The sequence below is a fragment of the Lontra canadensis genome, unplaced genomic scaffold (genome assembly GCF_010015895.1).
Source record: "Lontra canadensis isolate GAN:19392208 unplaced genomic scaffold, GSC_riverotter_1.0 scaffold2, whole genome shotgun sequence".
Taxonomy (NCBI): domain Eukaryota; kingdom Metazoa; phylum Chordata; class Mammalia; order Carnivora; family Mustelidae; genus Lontra; species Lontra canadensis.
Window position 1 is genome coordinate 25,505,570 of NW_022630996.1, and position 20,902 is coordinate 25,526,471.

The 20,902-nt window shown below is 37.0% G+C and overlaps 1 protein-coding gene across 10 annotated transcripts in view; it reads right to left on the reverse strand.

Moving 5' to 3' along the window:
- ST7 (suppression of tumorigenicity 7) overlaps positions 1-20,902 on the reverse strand; it is a 237,560-nt gene that overhangs the window by 79,869 nt on the left and 136,789 nt on the right. For 8 of the 10 annotated variants that reach the window (XR_004384181.1, XM_032870768.1, XM_032870796.1 and 5 more), the window contains 6 exons: positions 15,986-16,040; positions 15,236-15,351; positions 13,493-13,568; positions 11,217-11,285; positions 9,138-9,292; positions 6,869-6,966 (listed from right to left, as the gene is read on the reverse strand). Coding sequence is in view for 9 of the 10 variants with exons in the window: in XM_032870768.1 (XP_032726659.1) it covers positions 6,869-6,966; positions 9,138-9,292; positions 11,217-11,285; positions 13,493-13,568; positions 15,236-15,351; positions 15,986-16,040 (569 nt within the window). In the remaining variant the exon portion in view is untranslated. The remainder of the gene's footprint in view (positions 1-6,868; positions 6,967-9,137; positions 9,293-11,216; positions 11,286-13,492; positions 13,569-15,235; positions 15,352-15,985; positions 16,041-20,902) is intronic. The other 2 variants (XM_032870787.1, XM_032870778.1) reach the window with 1 other exon arrangement.

The window sequence follows — 20,902 nt, forward strand, 5'->3', positions numbered from 1 at the left end:
TGGGCCAGCCATATATAATGAAGGCTTTCCTCAGCAATAACTACTATTCACCACATCGAAAATGTGGGCCCAGCATTTGAAAAATCCTGATAGTGACAGTTAACGTATCAGTCATGTATTTATTTATTTATTTAAAAATTTTTTTTTATTTATTTACTTGACAGACAGAAACCACAAGTAGGCAGAGAGGCAGGCAGAGAGAGAGGAGGAAGCAGACTCCCTGCTGAGGAGAGAGCCCGACACGGGGCTCGACCCCAGGACCCCAGGATCACGACCCGAGCCGAAAGGCAGAGGCTCTAACCCACTGAGCCACCCAGGCGCCCCCAGTCATGTATTTATTATGTCCCAAGTAAGACTTCTGTGTAAATGGTAATAGCTAATAATAAATAAAAAACACTATTTCTAGACAAAATTCTCATTTACATCAGGGACTACTTACCACCTGCTGTTTCTGTAGTGAATACGGAGTCCAATGCTAATAAAGCCATAGTTCGTCCTTACTGATGCAAGTAGGTAAATCAATAATTAACAAATCCATTTTTTGCTCTAATTAACTAAACACTTTCTTTCTGTGTAAATCACTAATTGCCAATAATTTACTAAATAAGTCACCTCAAACAACATTTCAAGCAAATCCAGAAAAACAAATCATGATAAAAAGCAAGAGTTCATATAAAGTCCAATTTGGAAGATCAGTGCGTTATTGACAGCATTTGCTTCCAAGATGCACTTTTTCTTTATTTGTAAGTATAGCAAAGATGGAACCTAGAAACACATGAATAATCAACACAGGAATACTTAATAGGAATGAACATATTTCACTGTATAATTTGTCTTTAGTTCAATGATCCATCTGGTTATCTTAAGAGCTTGAGAGCAACTGTGCTCAACTAATACTTGGTTACCTGAGGTATTAAAATACTACTCTCCCCATGAACAGTCCCCACATGATGTTACTTTACATCTTTCAACAATCAATTGAACATCTCCTAAATTTATTCTTCAGTCAAGTTATCCATAATAATTCATGACAATCTTAAGAAAAAAAAGAGGAATGCTGATAAGAAGGAAATAATGTGTCTTACAGAATAGAAAGACAAAAAAGGGAGCAAAATTAGAAACTAAGAATGAGGAAAATGATAAAAGGGAATAGAAATTAACTCCCAAATTATTCATTTAAAGTTTCCCTGCTAGAAAGATTTTTTTTTTAACCAAAGCAATAAAAATAGAATTTCTGTTGCAGAATATTCCCTAAAATGAAATTTTAAAACATCTCAGGAATGGCATGCTAGTTCTCTTTTACAAATCAATGATTTCATGAAGGTTTTTCTTCATGAACATAAGTAGACAAAAATGCAAATCAACAGTCCTTAATGCTCCAAACGCTTTAATCCCAGAGGTATATATTTTCTAAAGTATGCTTTCAACAGAAGTGCTACTCTTCACAAATCATCTAAAGGGCATCCTCTTACTATGAATGCTGTTAAATTAATCCTCAAAGGTCAATTGCTCACACCATAGGATACCTCTAATGACCTAAAAGGGATATATAATGAACATTTATAATAATTTTCTAAATGGAACTCATTTTAATTTAAAAATGAATGTTACCACTTTCCTTGGGAATGTATACACATGGTAATAAAAAAGTCACGGGTTTGTTTCAAGCTCGAATTTTAAGTGGGTGGATTTTTTTCTTCGATATCCACAGTTTCCCCATGTCTACCCCATTTTTAGGGAGAATGAAAATATATACAGAATATCTACATTTTGCTTTTACATATGACCTGGTATTGTGGGTTGAACTATGTCCTCCAAAAAGAAATTTTGAAGTCCTAACCTCTGGTTTCTGTGAATGTGACTTTATTTGGAAATGGGGTCTTTGTGGATGTATCAAATTAGGATGAGATCATATATCCAATTTTAAATCCAACATGACTGGTGTCCTTATGAGAAGAGGAAAATCTGACTACAAAGACACAGATAAACAAAGAGAAGGAATGCCCATAAGGCATAGATTGGAGTGATATGCCTATAAGTCAAGGAATGCCAAGGATGGCCAGCAAGAAGAGACAATATCCTAGAACCTTCAGAGGATGTACGGCCCTGCCCACACTTCAATTTCAGACTTCTGATCTTCATGATTGTAAGAGAATACATTTCTCTTGTTCAAGCCACCTAGCTGGTAGTACTTGCTTATGGACAGTGACATTTTAAGAGAACTAAGAGAGCATGGTCTCTTTAAATCAAGTAAATAAAATGTTTCAAGAAGGTTGTGATGATCTCAAATGAGAAGCCAGGATACTGAAAGGGGGCAGTGTTGGAGAGAGAAAGAGTGAAAGAAGAACGAGGGAGAATGACACAGAGGTCTGCAGGAAATTACAAAAGAGAGGGGGAACAGGTGAAAAAGTCTGAGAGCCTATGGTCAACTCTCAAAGGAACTGTAGATTTTAGGGAAAAGTGGCAAATAGTGCTTGGGAAGTATGCACAAGGAACAAGGCAGACCACTACCCCACATTAGGACTTCACATTCTCCTCTTTCTCTCATCGCTCCAACCACAACCCTACCAAAATCTTCAAGTTCATTTACTCCTCATGCCCCAGGGCATCTATTTAGGGAATCTCATCTAAGACAAACAGCCTCCCAAACTGGTCCCAGGTAGTGATCAGTTCTAGGGATGCTTTAGAACACAGTGTTCACAGTAGTAGAAGAGCAGACTATCAACAAATAAGACTGAATAAAAACCGAATGTCTGCCCCAAAACAGATCCACTCACCAAGTCAGTGGTTTTTAATGGGGAATGATCCTCCCCCACCACCACCCAGGGTTACCTAGAGATATTTTTAGTTGTCACACTGGAGAGCAACATGGGGGCAGGTTGCTACTTGTATCTAGTGGGCAGAGCCCAGGGATGCTGCTAAATACCCTACAATGCAAAGGACACCCACAACGAAGACTTCCACAGCCTAAAATGTCAATAAAGTGGAGACAGAGGAGCCCTAGCAATACCAAATGATCTGGGGCAAGAGGAGCTCTTAGGTTCTTTCACATGGGCAATCAATCCCATCCAAACCAGTTGCTCTACACCAGTTCTGACAGTGTATGGCTAACAGGCCAGACCAAACAGTAAGCCTTATGAATTCCATTCCAAATCTACTCAAATAGGGCCAGGAAAACTAGGGGGAAAAAAACAAAAACAACAACAACAAGTTGAGGTTAGCAAAATAGTAAAAGTTAAAAAGAAAAAATTGTGTCCTATATCAAATGTTAAAGAGGCAAGATTAAAATAAAAACAAACAAAAAGACTTTTCTTTCAACTTAAGAAAGCAGAAAATGCAACTCTTTTCATTTTGAATAAATAGTACCATAGAGTAAAATTCAAAAGCCAGCATGCTCTCTTAGTTCTACTCACTACCAAAACATTCTTCCAATAAAGTGCTCCATATTCTTGACTGCAAAAGGAAGCTAATTAAAGGGAGGGTTTTCGTAAAACATCTTGGGAATTCAAAATAATTAATGTGTTTTTTTTATATTAATGTGTTGCTTTTAAAATTAGAAGCCATGAATCTTGACATTAAGGAGCTTATGTGTTCTTACCTCATCAATATTTACTTATAGTATCAATATTTTATTAGATCAATAATCATCTACAATTGGCCTTCCCAGAATTCCCATTCATTCTCTTTCAGGCTACCTCACCAATTAACATCTTTCCCTTCCTTAAGGGGTTTCCAGAGAATTGTCTTGTTTTTTAAGATTTTATTTGAGAGAGAGAGAGAGAGAGAGAGTGAGATTGTGCAAGCGAAGGGAGAGGCGGATCCAGAGAATTGTCTTGAAGAGTCTATTTTCTACATGGAAGGCATTCTGACTATACCATTTCTAGTTCCACCTTAAAATCTGCCCTAGGGAAGTTTCAACCAATGCATATGGAGTAGGATTGCTGTGTCTTAATGAGAAATTAAGATCCTTCTGCCTCAATGCTTTATCGGCAGGCTGTCTGGAATCCAGTGAGCTGTTTTATCAGAGGAACCTCTGCAACAAGTTGGTTTATGCGCCTGTTATTAAAGGAGTAAACCCCCCACTGAAGTTCCCACGTATGTATGATCCCTGACCTGAGAGAAGTCAGGCCTGACCATCAACTGTCTCCCACAAGCTGATACCAGCTGCAGCTTCAAGAGACATAGGGGTCCTCAAGCTCTGCTCCCTCCATTCGGATGCCAGGAGTTTGTAAAGAAAAGAGCATTACGAATATTTCTCTTCAAAACACATCTCCACAATGTCTGACAGTGTCTCTCCCAAGACTGTTACAAGAGTAGGGCCCATATCTATAAACCCAGTCAAAAGACAACATGTATTGGAATTTCAATTTTTTTAAGGAAGTAACCCAAAAAACACAAATATAAATACAGATACACACACATATAAATCTGAGTATGTGAATATATATACATACACACACATATGTAGAGAGAAAGAGAGATTGCTTGACTCACTGATTGATTCATTTAAGGAAAAAAAAAATCAGAAATATCCCAAAATGTCCATCAGGGGAATGGTCAAGCAAATTACATCATACTTACATAATGGAGAAAAAATAGGGGAAAAATGTAAGCATGTCTACCATATGCCAGCTGTGTTCACATTATTTTTTTTTTAAGATTTTATTTCTTTATTTGACAGACAGAATTCACAAGTAGGCAGAGAGGCAGGCAGAGAGAGATAGGGGGAAGCAGACTCCCCACTGAGCAGAGAGCCCGATGCGGGGCTTGATCCCAGGACTCTGAGATCATGACCTGAGCCGAAGGCAGAGACTTAACCCACTGAGCCACCCAGGCACCCCTGTGTTCATATTATTTTATTTCATTCTGCCTACTGCTCCATCAATTACCCTTTGAGGTAAGAATCACTAACCCCAATTTACAGAAGACAAATGAAAAGCCCATACAAGAAGAAAATTGCCCGAGGTCACAGGGCTAGTGAAGAGCAAAGCTGAGATTTACATCTAGGTTTTCTTAATCTCTGCCCAGCATTTATTCCACTGCATCCCAGATTTTCCCTCAAGATCTATATTTGGACTAATTCAGTAAATGGAATTGTAAATATAAAATAGTGTTAAATAAAAGTCAAACCATAGCATAGCTGCATTGGTTTTAATCATATGAAACTGTATACACATATATTAAAACTGATGATCATAAGAATGAGACTGACAGAAAAAAACTGGAATTGAAATCATTCCAGTTTGTTTCTTCTATGAAGTTGCTTAAGCACATGATAAAGAAAGTCACCAAAATCCCCTCCTCTACACATGCCTGTCCCAGGCCAACGAAGGTTAAGAAGAGGCGATAAATTTAAAACACCTTGTTAAAGGCTGAATGTGGCTGGGCCAGTTTAAGATAAATACCCCATCCTTCATAAAATCCCCAGCTCTTTTAGAGACAAAGGGACTGACTGGTAGAGTTTCTTCACTATATCAAAAGATGGAATTTCTGCAACTTAAGAAGTTTGAGAGCAAGTCCATGTCTCTACGGAACTCTCCTTTCATAAAAATTAGCACTTACACTGTATAACAAACATTCTTTAAATTCTTCCCTCAACCAAAAAAATTTAATCCTGGGATATCCCCTTTGCAGTGGCTTTGCCCACAGAGCAGCTATCACCTTCAATCAAACAGAATTACCTTGGAATCTCCCTCCTCTCTTTCCTCTCCTCAGATCTGGGGGCTATCCTGCTGCTTAACGGAGGAGACTGACCCAGGCACGGATCTCACTGGGACCTCCGCATTATGCTGCAACTTGCAGAAATAACTAGGGGGTGGGGGCCTGGTGTGCAACACCCTCCCACCCAAGCCAGAGTAACCGGGAATTCATATGAATAACTTTCCAAAGATAAACCGACAAAAGGCTCACTAGGTTTACACAGTCCTGTTCACAAACCCAAATGCTGAGAACTGGGCAAGATACCACTTTTATCTTGCCCCTTGGTTCTTTCATTTTTATAAGGAGTGGCTACCTGGGTCTCCTGACTTCATGAAGACAGTAGGGGCATGAAATGTTGGCAAAAGTCTTCTGAAACTGTTTTTTAAAAGTAAATGGTGTATAAATACAATTCCCACTGGTGTCAGTTTCTTTATGAAAAAGTATTTCTTATTTTAAAAAACATGGAAGTAAAAGTTCCTCTACCGACTTCCCTTAAAACTACTGTTTTGATTATTGAATAATCTCCCTAGGTTCTCTTTCCTTTTAAAACTCTTACCTATTTCCTCTCTTCTTATATTGACTACTACTAATAAAATATCCTGATTCAAGAATCTAGAAAAATGCTTGAAATAATTTCAATCAGATTAGATCATACTATTATTACATTTTAGAGTAGCAATTAGACCCATAGTTTATTCAAATCTTCCTAACACCAATACACACACAAAAAAGTCAGTCAGCTAAAATGGCTGACCTCACTCTTGGCTTCCGGCTACAGCTCCAGAGGTTTAATAACAAGGACACGTATTGAAATTTCCTTAATATGTCAGTCACTCTATGGACAGCTTTCCACATATTATCTCATTTAATCTTCACAACAATCCTAAGCAGTAATTGCTTTTGTTCTTAATATTGTTATTGTTAAAGTTCTTGTTAGCTATTCCCATTTTATAGATGAGGAAGCAGGCACAGACCAGTTGAGTCACTTGCCCAAGATCACTCATCTAATACACTGGGAGCTCGAGCTGAATCCCAGACTGGCGGGCTCCAGCTCCCATGGGACCACTGCGCGCCATCACTGGCACTCTCTGCAGTGGCCATTCCGTTGGCTCCTCCTTCTCTAAGTCAAGTACATTGCTACTGTTCCCAAAAACAAACTTAAACTCACATCTCTCATCATTTTCACTGCTTCCCTGGTCCTCCCAAGTCTTCTGGCACACATTGCTAGCCTTCTTTTGATGTAGACCAAGACATTGGTATCTCGTCCTAAAGAAGGAAATATAAAATATCAAAATTTAAAAATACAAAAAGCTTTCAGCTGAGCAGCAAGAAAAAAACAGAGGTCTATTTGCCATGCCCTTAAAGGAAAAACTCAGAGAGCACAGAGGGCTCCTTTGGCTTTTTCTTACTTCCAGGAGCACTGACAACTGTGCTAGTAGTAAAAATGCATACGGTGTAGTAAAAGTACTTAGGTTTCTAAAGGTCAAATCATGTGACTGATTACCTAATCCATGCTTTTGAGTTAGGATGTTGAATATTTGATAAATAAAATCATCTGCCACAAAGTGCTGGGAAAATGAACATAGCCACATTCAATGTGGTTTACAAGCAAGAATTCCAAATTCTTCAAGTCTGCATGCTTTTGGTGGAGATGCAAAGAGGTGAATCTCAGGTTGCATCCTGATGAACTATTTTTTTTTTCCTTCTTGACATTAAGTCTGGAGAAGCCTCATCTTGAACTTCTGCTTTATATTATTCTTTCCCTAACACTAGTGACATCATAATCATCTCCAGGTCCCCAAAGAAGTCTATTTTAGCAATATATATTTAGCAATATAACACATTCCAGATATGACAATAGAGCACGCAACAAAATGAAAACTACCCTAGTGTTAGAGAAAGCACTGACAAGCTAACTAGTTATAATAATAGTCACTAAAATGGCTCTTAAAAAGTACATTAACAACTTCTCATCTTAATCTTTTATTTAATTATATGTCTTTTTGGATATGTTTCCAGACCAGTGAGAACATACATGCATTTAATCCTCAGTAAAATTACCATGCTTTAGAAAAATATGACACACCTGTTATAGATTAAGTACATGTATAATATGCAGCTATTAAAAGATGTTAAGACCAAAGTCCTAACATTTCAAGTTTTAAACAATGAGAACAAGATGTGTGTTGAAAATCTGCCAAGCACCTACAAATTATTTTAAAGATGTGATTATATTTTCTGGATAGATTTAGGCAACAGGTTGAAAGGATTTCATTTACAGAAGAAAAGGAATAAAGTAAATTTCTTAAGTTATAAGGAATGTAATTTTATGTGTTAATTCTCATTAGTTCACAAAATAGACATTACTATACAAATACCTTCAAAATTCATTGTTACAATTTTTTTAAAAGCAAGATAGATATGTGAGACTTGATTAACACACATACTTACTGCAAAATGCAAATAAAATCTTATGCATTATGTGTCATGTGGACATATACATGTATATACACAAAGATCAAAGATCTTGCTGTACCTTGGTCATAAGGACTAATACACTCATTCTCTGCACCAAATCCAAGTTTAGCACTAAAATTTAATTTTATAATCTCAAATATGAAGGAGATGCAATCCTACTCTCCAAGATGCAGGAGGGGAAAATGAGGTGAGAAATTCCACCTTAAGGAAACAACCTGAAGTCTGAATGGACAATGAAAGGATTATTAAATTTCTACTTAAACAACCAAAAAACTGACAAGTCAGCAGCTCCAGGAATTCCAGAAACAATGTTGTTGTCTTGTTTTTATACCATTCCCCCAAAATATCACTGACCCTCTGTTTGGAGTACTAAAGTGAAAGGCCTCATTTTAAAGAGTTATCTTAAATAAAAGCAGCCATTATTTTTAATATAAAAGAGATAAATAATTAGGAACCCATGGCTTTTTATCTCTGGAAGCCAATACCAATGAGCTAAGTGCTGGGATAATCACCAATAACTGTGATATTCTTAGTTGTCCTATTTCAACCCATGCTGTAGAAGACGTGTAAGAGAAAATCTTTGATTACATTAACATAAATTTAAGTCCAATTTCCCAAATAGGCCTTGTGTTACGGGACAGAGAAACAACTAATAAACAGAAATATGTGAGAATTCTGAGGAGAAAAAAAGGTTGCCATTAAAGGTTATTACCATTTATTTCTAGAGTTAAGGATCTAAAAGACAAGGAAAGAGAATCTGTAAATGAAGGTGAACGGTCACGAAGCTATAAGTTAATTATGTACTGTGCTCTTATGGGATGGAAAAAAATAATAGAAAGGCAAAACCTAGCATTTATTCTTATCTAGGGGAGTCATATTTTGAACTGGCCTGAACATATGTTCTGACTAATCACGCTACAGTTCTGGCCCCCAACATGCCAGCCTGGAGAAAAGCTTACTGTGTTGGGCTTCGTACTGGGATCCGTGATGCTGTAGCTGCTGAGAACGCCGGTAACAGCCATCTCCAGCCTTCAGGGCCTGCTTGAACAGCTTTTCTGCTTCCGCAATGGTGGTTGCTTCCTCTTCAGCCAAGAGAATGTAAGCAGTCGCACACCTGTCCATTCAGATAATAGCCACCGTCAGTTACAAATCCAAGGATACTGTCACAGCTGGAGGAGTGCATGCAGAAGGGCAAGGAGTTATGCCGAAACATGCAGAGTGGCTGCTGGTTCATGCACCCCTGCTTTGTAGTTGTCGACACAAAATAATGACACAAAAGAAATGTCTCTATTTTAGCTTGAAAGGTAGGATGTGTAGTGTTAGGAGTGTGGAGCTCACAGATGGACTCTGCCCCTTATTAGTGTGTCACTTCGGGCAAGTTATTACTCTGCCTCCCTGATGGAGCACAACAGGGAACCGATTTGTTGACAGTGTTGTTGCGAAGGTTAAGTAAGGTGATGCATGTGAAGTGCTCAGTACAGTAGCCGGCAGGGGTTACGTAGTCCCATAGTCCGTGTCAACCGGCGATGGCAATGACGAGAGCTGTTGGGAAAGATCTCCTTCCAGCTCTCAAAGTTAGAGATCCTACAGACAAGTTTCCTTCTAGTCACTAACCACGGATTCTCTGGAATCTAAGGATATCTTCAGAATGAGAAGTTCATTAAATCGGATCAATTACGCATTAAAAAAACAGCGCTTCAACCTCACATTACAGTCAGCACTGATTTTCTGGGCCAGAGAAGAACACTAGAAGAACCCACAGGTAATGTTATTTCTGAAGAGCTCCAAATCTGATTCAGCCTTGGCAGTGAACAAGAGTTCAGTCTCATGCCTTTAACAGTGACAGCTACCACCACTTGCTGCTCAGTATGTAGGAAGCACTGTACCAGGCACTTAACATATATCGTCTCATTTAATCCTTTCAACAAGCTCTAAGCTAGGAAGCCGGAAAGGATAAGCAGTTAACTAACAAACAAGGGGAACTCTTGGAAGTTTCAACCTTCCCCATCATATCAGAACAACCCAACTGCCAAAGAAAGGGAATGTGACAGGGAACAGTGAGGCCGGAGCAGACCATACAGGTCCTGATCTGCACAGATCCCTCTGCTTTCCTTCTTCTCCACTGCCTCTCTTGTGGTCACTTCCCTACTTATCAGAACCTCCATCAGACCACAAGAGAGAAAATAATAGAAAGTGAAACCAAGTGTTACTTTTACCATTCATAAACTGCAATGGCCCAGCTAGGAAAAGCAGGCTGAACTTACAGTCAATGGGAGGTTTGGGTGACAAGTCAATCTTAGCCTTGAGGAGGGCTCTTGTCAATTCTTTGGTCAATCCTTCTAATTTCATGCAGGACTGACCAATGGGGCTTTAAATAGAATGTGGTGCAATAGGGAGAAAAAACACCCAGAAAAAAATGCTGTAAAACCAATTACTATGAAGGGCAGCAGATATAGGACTTAGAAAGAACAATAATGATGCTGAAACTGCCCAGCGATTCACTGGAGAAAATAACTGGGACAGGCATCAGGAAGCACTATTTAAGGCTTCAGATGCTGACATATAGGTATGAATCAAGGGTAATGAAGTGAAAACTGAGATTATAACACGGAGTGGTGGATACAGTATCAGCGGATTTAGCTATAAGATTATAGTCGGTGGGCTGGGAATTCAAGACAGGTGGGGGGGTAAGTTGCTTACTTTATTTATTTATATTTCAAATAGTATTCTTAGGAGGAGAGGCAGAGTAGCACTACTAGCCAAGAAAACATATATCTATGTGGGAAGTCATGAGTCTGGGGTAGAAACATGCTAAGAGCTTGTGAGTGAAGGAGAAAGAGCAATAGAAGTGCTAATGGTTGGGGAGTACAGAACGACGGCTCAGCTCGATGGAAGATAGAGATGATGCATCCTTGTCACAACACAATACACAGACAGAAGCAAGAAAGTATGGTGATGGGGGTGTCAACCATCCAGATATCTGCTAGAAGAAGTCTCATTTGGTTAGAAGTAGGGCACCCGACAGGTTCTTGACTTACTTTGGTAACAATTTTATCTCCCAGATGGTAGAGGAAGCAATTAGGGGAACTTCAACTCTGGACCTAATTCTGACCAAGAAGAAAAAAATAGTTGGTGAAATGAAAATTGATAGGAACATTCAGAGAGAGTTACTATGTATGTCATTTTGGAGTTCAGGGTAATCCAAGAGGGTAAGGTGGACTTCAAAAACTTCAAAGAAAAGAGGTATGATTCATGGCATGAGACTCTGAAGGAAAAAAAATGGTTGAAGAGGGTTGAGCAGCTTCCAAATGTCCAACTATCACCATAGTCACAAATGAACCTCTCAGGAAGAAAAGAGGGGTGACAATTAAGTAACCAAAACAGCTGCACAGAGATCTCTCCCAAGGTCAGATTCTTAAAGGACATGTGAAAAAAGATGGAAAGAGGGCATGTCATGAAGGACTACAAGAGAGTGGAATGAGCTAATAAGAATAATGTCAGGAGAGCTAAAACTCCAAATTAGCTGAAGCTTGCAAAGCAAAATAAAGACACAACAAAATGCTAAAGACAACCATCTATTCCCGTTTTAAAATTATGTTTAAGGCCCTATTATCACCCCCCATTTCTCTACAACCATCGCAAAAATAAATAAGCAAAAAAGACAGACAACACAACAACCACATCAAAACAAGAAAAGTTTGTAGTTAGTAGCAGCAGATAATAAAGAGAAAGCAAAACTCTCTAACTACTATTGTTTTCCTGGCTTCTCTATCAAGGAGCATGATTGTCGGGCTGAAAAAGGGAGAAGAAATTAAATTCTAACATGGGTAAAAAGATGTAAGATAGCAAATAACTGATCTATTCTAAATGAATTACTATACTGGGATGGGCAAATCCCAGGAAGCCAACAGACCCCGTAGGCAGGCAGGCCATGGAAGTGCTCTCTGTGGATAGTTAAGGAATCACAAAGAATGGACAGGTGCTAGAAGATGAAATGACAAATACAGTAAAAGTGTTCAAAAAGGGAAGGAGGCAGACTTCCCAAACTACAGAACAGTGATTTGGAAAGATATTCTAATAGATTTTTAAAGGGATGGTCTCCAAGCATTTTTAAAAGAAAGTAGTGAACACTAGAAGCTAGCTTAAATTCACTAAGAATAAATAAATCAGGTTGTGCTAGCTTAATTTACTCTAAAGAATTTACTAAACAATAAAGATCCATAGATACAACTGGCATCCTTAAGATCAAAATGGAGAAATATGAGCTGAATCACAGTGTAACTTGGGCAGCTTAGTAATTAGTTGAACAATACCAAAGGATGATGAGTCATGAAGACATGGACCTGGAGGATAGTCTGTATATGTCATGTCACAGAATTCTGTCCCTGATCCTGACATATTTATCAGAAACATGGATGACACACAGAAGGCAGGCATATCAAAATCATTTGTAGATGACAAGAAACTGGAAAATAAATATGCTGTATGACAGAATCAGAAACCAAACAGATCAACAGGTTACAATGGCAGGATTTCCAACTTTCAAGTGAATCTTTTTTTTTTTTTCTCTAAGACCTCCAAAGAAGATTCCGTAACCTTCTTCAAAAAAATCATAAAATAGTTTAACAATGACCACTTGGCAGGGAGAGTGTCGAGGTGATTCAAGCACCAGATGAGTGGTTGAGCTAAATGACCTTTAAGGTCTCTGCCAACCCGGAGATTTTATGACTCCAATTTTAAGAATCTTTCCCATTTTCTGAGATCTCCAGAAGATATTTCCCAGCCTTCCTTGGTAACCCACAGCATGTTTGACAACACTAACTATAGCATTTCCTCTTATCTTTGTCTTGATCTTGAAATACTTTTAAAGTGCAATTTTTTTCACTTTACGTTTTTGTTATCTTTTCCCGACTAGCAAAAGCTTTACCTAAAAAATGTGATGGCACAGATGAGAACTCTACAACTGAAAAAAAACTCCCTGTCTATATGTTTTAGATATGTAAAGAACTGTATTGATTTTATGTCCTTAAAATATGCCACAGGTAGTCCCTAAAGATCTTGGAAGCCCTGGAATAGCCCTTGGAAGCTGTTTAAGGATGGTCGTAGCAAAACCACTAAACTGCTCTCTAAGATGACGAAAACCACCATTACATGGATATCCTTTACAAAAAAAATTTTTGACAAACTAATAACCCCCAATACGATCCTCAAGGTCAAATGTATAATTTAATTTAAGTATCCTACTAATACCAACTGAATACATTCAGCAAAGGATGAGTTTTCCTTTTTAAAAGCAAGATTTTCCCTCACTTACTCGTTTATCTCTAAGGCTTCATGAGCTGCAGAAATTCTAGCTTGGGGGTTTCTCTCTCTCCAGGCTTTCTGCATTACTATTTTAGAAAAAGAGAAAAAAGCATGTCCATCAATATACATAATATGGAAGACTCAACACAGTTAAATTAAAAGCTTTCAGCTTGAGTACAAGACAGTATTTCACTTACCAAGAAAGTCAGCCCAAATCTCCAAAGTCACACAAATATTCTAATTTGCTATATCATTGTCCTTCAGTAGATGATACCAAACCTTTCTTATGCTCATAAAATTACAGATCTAAATCTTATAGATTAAGGCATGGTCTATCATTTTAGAGACTTAATCTTGATTAAGATTTCTCTTTTTTTTTACTGAAGTATTAGTTGACACACAGTGTTAACAGCAGTTTCAAGTATATAACATAGTGATTCTCCAAGCTACATGTTATGCTATGCTCACCACACAGATTAAGGTTTCTTAATCAAGAAAGAAAAGATATTCTAAAAGAGATTTAATACTTCTTTTGCTCATTAGTGTCATTTGTTGTTAAGAAACATGTATTATTTTACCTCTTTTGAGATGAAATTGCTACTAATCTCTTCCTTCTACTTAGACACATCATAATCTCTATTGATCATTTTCCCAAATTCTATAGGCTCTGGGTATTAGGACATTTTAAAACCATTTGAAGAATTAGGAGTTGGAATAGAAAAAAAAAGTGCTTTAGCCTTTTGCTTAACATGTCTATCTGTTCCCAAAGTTTGCTGCAAACACAGTTTTTATATACCAGAGCAGTTTTCTTTATATATATTGCAGAAAGCTCAATGCCTGGAATATTTATTGGACTATGATATTCTGCCATGGCAAAGAGTACCTTTTATTTTTTTTTAATTTTATTTGACAGAGATCACAAGTAGGCACAGAGGCAGGCAGAGAGAGAGAGGAGGAAGCAGACTTCCCACTGAGCAGGGAGTCCGATGTGGGGCTCGAACCCAGGATCATGACCCCAGCCGAAGGCAGAGGCTTTAACCCACTGAGCCACCCAGGCACCCCCAAAGAGTACCTTTTAAAAAAGAGCAACAATCTCCATGTTTGTTTTATAACTATGTATATTCTAAGTTAGTTTCTTAGGTACATGTACATATTCCTCTTTTTAAAGATTTTTTTTCACTTATTTAAGTTTGGTAATATAAAAAATATCAGTGGAATTATTTGAACCTCAAACAATGTGAAATGCAAGCCAAGCAAAGCCTTCTCTAAGATGGAAAACAAATATGGATTCCAATAATTAAGGCCATGCCCCAACTTAATGCTAGTGAGCCTATAAATAGGCATAGAAATCACTACAATATATTTATCATTTGGATTCACTGAATCCCAATTTCTAATTATAATATCATCAAAGAGACATGACCCTTCATCCTACCTAAACCAAGGATTAATTAGCTTTAAATAAAATTTATACTTCCTCAAAATATATAAATCCAATGTCAGTATATTTTTCTAAATGGTGTTTTAAATTATAACAAGAAGACTTGTTTCTACACTGATATTTCATTGTGATAAATCCTTAATTTAAGTATCAGAATTCTGGGCTCTCCTAGTCAATGTCCAATTTAGTATTTTATACATTGGGGATTTTGTAGAGCAAATATTCTAAAAGCAATAAACATTATTATTTAAATAACCTTATTCAAACCAAAAAGCCATTCCACTCAGCAACTATCTAAAAGATTGTCCATACTTGCATCTGCAGGACGCAGGTGGTCTGAGTCACAAGTAAAGAATGTCTGGTGGTCTTGGGCAGAGAGATTCATGTCATAGTAAGTCAAAGGCTCTCGTCCTGTCACCCAAGTATACCTGGTAAAGGGGAAATAAATGGTCAGACACTTTGAGAGAAGAAAGCAAGACCTACAATATATTAAGCTGCATAGCAGCTGAACTATAAAACATGAACTAAAACAGCTTTGCCAATGAATGAAAAAAAATTTTTTTAATCATCCTGTTCTCTCTTTAGGACGTATACCAGCAGGAAAGAAGGAAACATTTTCCTCTATATTTTTGTCAAAAAATTTTACTAGCACTAGCTAATGAACACTTACCCTAATTTTATCACGAATAGACATTTCCCAAAAGCCATGAAAATTCTGATATGCCTAATTACTCTGCAAAATTAAATTCCTCCATAACTTCTGTGACATCTTCATAACCACGTTCTAGGTAAGCTTCAAAATATTTTGATTGTACAATGTATAATGAAATGAATAACTGTAATAGAAAATTTCTAAAAACTACACATCTTTATATATTATTCCAATTCCAATCCCAAAAATATTTATAAAACAGAAAAATCAAAACATTTGAGGATTGTATCAAAAACAAAAACACTACCCAGACAGTTACAATGACCCCTAAATGAACCAGCAAAGACATTCCCTGCTGTCTTTACTCTCTGAACTAGACCCATTTGTCTCCCAAGCTGTCAAATGCTTACCGATTATATTCAGCACCCCTAAATAAATTTAGTGGATTTCGCCATACTTTACATTCTGCAACAAAGAGAAATATGAAAATGTTACACAGAGTTCAGAGACACTACAAGCTAATTAATTCAGCAAACCACACTTCCTGGCCATTTGATAAGATAATTTTATTCTCTATCCTCTACATGAGAAGGAACATGGAAAAATTCTGAGTGGTTAATCAGGAAACGTAGCTCAGATACAAGGAATTTGGAAAGTTTCCCCTAATCTTTCCAGGCCTAAGCTTCCTCAATTTGCTAAATCAAGGTATAGGTCAAAATCAGCTCATTCATAACTCCAATAGTCATCAAGAGGTCTAAACAAATTCTATGAATTTACTTCTAAAATTATAGGTAGAAGATACAGGTAGAAGTAAAACTACTTTCTATTACTCGAAAATAAATCTTAAAATAACTCCTAAATAAGCCTAACTTATGCTCTAGATTATAATAGGCAAGTGCCCTAGATTTTTATTTAAGGTCTTTGTTAATACTGATCTTGTGATAATTCACCAGATTGCTTTCTATATCGCCATAAAGTAGTAATAAGAAAATTAATAAAGGTATTTTTTTAGGGAGAAATGTTATGAAAATATATTGTTTTAAAGCATTAACACTATTTGCTTATACAGATACATGTAGCAATCATTATACTAATATTATAATTCTAGCATGTACTAATAGATTATACATCTTTCTTATACAAAGACTGCAGAAATTTAGAACCACAGGACTTAGAAAAGTCAATCATTAATTTTTAGGACTGTCTTATAAGAGTGTAGTGTCTTATAATACGCTACAACTCTTTTTAAACAGCCTATGATTAAGACTTTCTACTGATTCAGAATACATTTCTTTGAATGAGTAATATTTAATAGAAAATAAAATCAGTTAATAGTACTTAAAATATTACTGTATGTGTAGTCCACCAAAAGACACCCAAAGACATATACACAAAAAAGTGAACAATTATTGCAGATATCAAAAGAACATTAAAGGCCATGGGTGATTCATTAAGATTCTCAGTCCTATTATATGCAACATCCATCCTTCCACCCATCCATACCCATCCAAGAGTACTGAGCACTCAATGGGGAAAACAAACAAGCAATGCACTACTAGAATACAGCATGAAAACGGAGACCATAAAACACTACAGAAACACTGTGTGTAATCTCAATACATTCTTGATAAAATAGCAAACAAAAGGTATACATATAACAGGAAGACATGTTTTCATTTAAAGAAGATAAATTTATCTTTAAATTAGGAGTGGAGCCCGCCTAAAACGTGCTCAATGTTTATAAATAATGGCGCTAAATTTTCTGACACTTAGCTTAATTCGACATTTAGGAAATGATCTTTGTTCATTTGAACAAATGATGATTTGTTCAGTTAGTTCAGCATCTTTGAATTTTTTTCCTGAGAAAGCAAAATTCAATGGCTGTCACTTCCTATAGCACTAACTAAAAAATTATGCTTTTCTTAAATAATTACGTTTTTCCAGATGTAAAAGCCCTTAGGGGGTCACTAATGAACTTCAAATCATGGCTTGAATCACACCTGTGAGCCAAAAAACCAGGATCGCTGTCCTTAACGCTATTGTAACTCTGAGGTCCTCATCATTCCCACCGTCTCCTCAGAGGATGTCTTTTAAGATCCAAAGTGCTCTTCTTCAAGTTTTATGAATATTGCAAGGCTAGTATTTAGCAAATAACAAATATGCACACATATTTATGTACAAAGGATATTCATGGTGGCATTATTTACAAGAAAACAGGAGCATGTGCGGAGATGCCTCTGCCCCACTGAATTTCATCTGAAATATTAGTGAAAAGGTTATGGCAAATTATTTTATCTCCAGTGAATACATTATTCTATTTGCCTAGAAGGATAAGCACTGTTCAAATTTCAAGAAACAAATCATAAAGCAAAACACCTCCAATTAAAATTTCAACTCTGTTTTATGTTGGATACAAATAAAATTATTTCTACATAAAAATGACTGCAAAGAGAAATGGTGTATGTACCTAAAGTATTTTTGAGCAGTATCTAAAGATACGATCTTTATTAAGGAAGTGTCACAATACAGCCAGCAGGCGGTGCTACAAACATTTTGAAATGCTTTTACGGCTTGTAACAGAAAACTGAACTTTTTAAAAAAGTCACTGCTAACATTAGTGTCATACATGTAATCTATATTCAGTTTCTCTATCCCTGAAACTTAGAAATGAGGATCTAAGTAACTATAACAGATGTAAAATACTCTGAATGATAAAAAAAAATATGTGATATAGAAGTACGTAAGAAACGTCTTCATTAGCTGTATCCTTCAAATTGGTGCAAAACCAGAATATTTTTTTTAAAGAAATAGCAACTAGAGGTCAAATATGAACATCTCAAAGTTCTATCTCAAATTAGGTCACAGCTATGTTAATTTCTTCTTTGCTACTCTGTTTCATAATCTTAACCATTACTAGAAAAACTCTCTCCCTCTGGAATTATTCTTGAGTACATAACCCATAAATATCAGACTGCCTGATGGTTTGGTGATAGGGACAGAGGTTATAAATACCAAAAGTATTAGAATGTGAAGATTTAAGTCAAGAAGTTCAACTCAGATATCCAGAGGGTAAAATTTTTTCCACACGAGGTCCAGTCTCTTACCTTACTCATGTCTTTGAGGAATAAATTATTTAAGTCAGAATCAAAATTTTATTTCCAAAAGGAAATTTGCATTCTCCATTAATATCAACAATTCAGGGGCACCTGGATGGCTCAGTGGGTTAAGCTGCTGCCTTCAGCTCAGGTCATGATCTCAGGGTCCTGGGATCGAGCCCCGCTTCGGGCTCTTTGCTCAGCGGGGAGCCTGCTTCTCTCTCTCTCTGCCTGCCTCTTTGCCTACTTGTGATCTCTCTCTGTCAAAAATATAAATAAAATCTCTAAAAAAAAAAAAATCAATAATTTCAGTGCCCTTTAGAAGACCCAGAAGTTGACATGGACTCCATCAAGGGCTTGCTGACATTAACAGCCCAATTAAAAATATGCCCCAATACAATAAACATACTGTCTATAGTTCCATTTGGAGCAGCCCACAGAAGAGTCTCTATCTACAAATCCTGAGAGAAATATTCAGACCTTAGCACGCATGCAAGAATGTAGTTCAAGAGGAAGAGAAGCAATAAATATTGGAATAGTACTTGTTTAGTTCCCCAAGTCTGCAGAACAGATTCCACCCTTTGTAATAATAGGATGATCATAAGTTTTTATGTCATAGACAAAGAACATTAAAAAAAAACTTACTGCTATCAAGGACTTCTAATATCAAGCACAGTCTTGTCTTCAGCCTTCCCTCTCACCATTCCTTACTAAAGCTTGCCATCCCAGTGACAGTCACCTTCATGTCTTTTGTACTCACTCACTCCTCTAGAATGCCTATCCCCACCACTCACTGGACTGTGTGGTTTAAACATATATAGAATGGCTATTCTGTATTAGTCCTGAGGCTGGACCCTGGGTAATACAAAAATAGGGGTGCCTGGGTGGCTCAGTCATTAAGTGTCTGCCTTCAGCTCAGGTCATGACCCAGGGTCCTGGGATCGAGCCCCGCATCAGGCTACCTACTCAGCGAGGCGCCTGCTTCTCCCTCTCCCACTTCCCTTGCTTATGGTTCTCTCTCTCTCTGTGTCAATAAATAAATAAAATCTTTAAAAATTAATAAATAAAAATTAAAATAAAATAGGAGCTTATAGCCTTGGTAGAAAAATAGAAAGGGCATCCAGCTGAAGAAGCTCTACAGAAGGAGTAGACGGAACCACGGACTTTCGCTTTGTCACAGTCCTCAAAGAAAAAGAGAACTTAATTCTCAGAAAAACCAAGAGGCTCCAAACTCACAGAGCTTTTATTCATGTGGAAGAAAATTAACTCCACATCCAATTCATTTACTCCGAGAACCTTTCTTTCCTAAAATTAAAAAAAATAAATAAATATATGTGTGTGTGTGTGTGTGTATATATATATATATATACACACACGTACATCTATATACACATATAAACATATAAAAGTGTTTATATATAAATTTTCAAACATATAAATTATTAATTTATAGCCTAGGAAGATTTGTTATACTAAAAAGTTACCACCTCTTCCCAGAATCTAAAATCTAAAAATAATGGTAATATTATTATAAACAGCAGCAATAGCAACTTTTGTCATAGCTATAAGCCTGATTTTCATGGAGCCTTTCTATAAGAGGTTTTAAAGCTCAAATCATCTATAGTCCTTACATATGCTAGCGAGGGGCCTACAGTAGGCCCTTTTTACAAACAAGTAAAGCATAGAAAAGCTATATAATTTCCCTGCTGTTCATAGTAAATGAGATTAAGGGCTGGTGTCCAGATTGACCAACAACCACCCACTATATGCAACAGGCCCATTACCCTGCAACATCATATTTCAAAAATCCTATGACTTCATCAATTAAATTTTCCACTAGAAAAACAGCTTCAAAAACTCCTGTAGGGAAATGTTAGGCACGTTTAAACAAACTTTCAAACATTTTAGTTCCAAAGTACACCAGAAAAGGGCCCTCAATAGTTTCACCAGATGTATTATGACAATCAAGATTAAGCCCAAGCCAGTCAATGTCTGACATATGATTCTGCCATATATTTAATAGCTTTGATATCTCAAAAATGAATACCCAACTCTCTATTTCACACGTTTTTCTTTTTTTTTTTTAAAGATTTTATTTATTTATTTGACAGACAGAGATCACAAATAGGCAGAGAGGCAGGCAGAGAGAGAGAGGAGGAAGCAGGCTCCCTGCGGAGCAGAGAGCCAGATGCGGGGCTGGATTCCAGGACCCTGGGATCATGACCTGAGCCG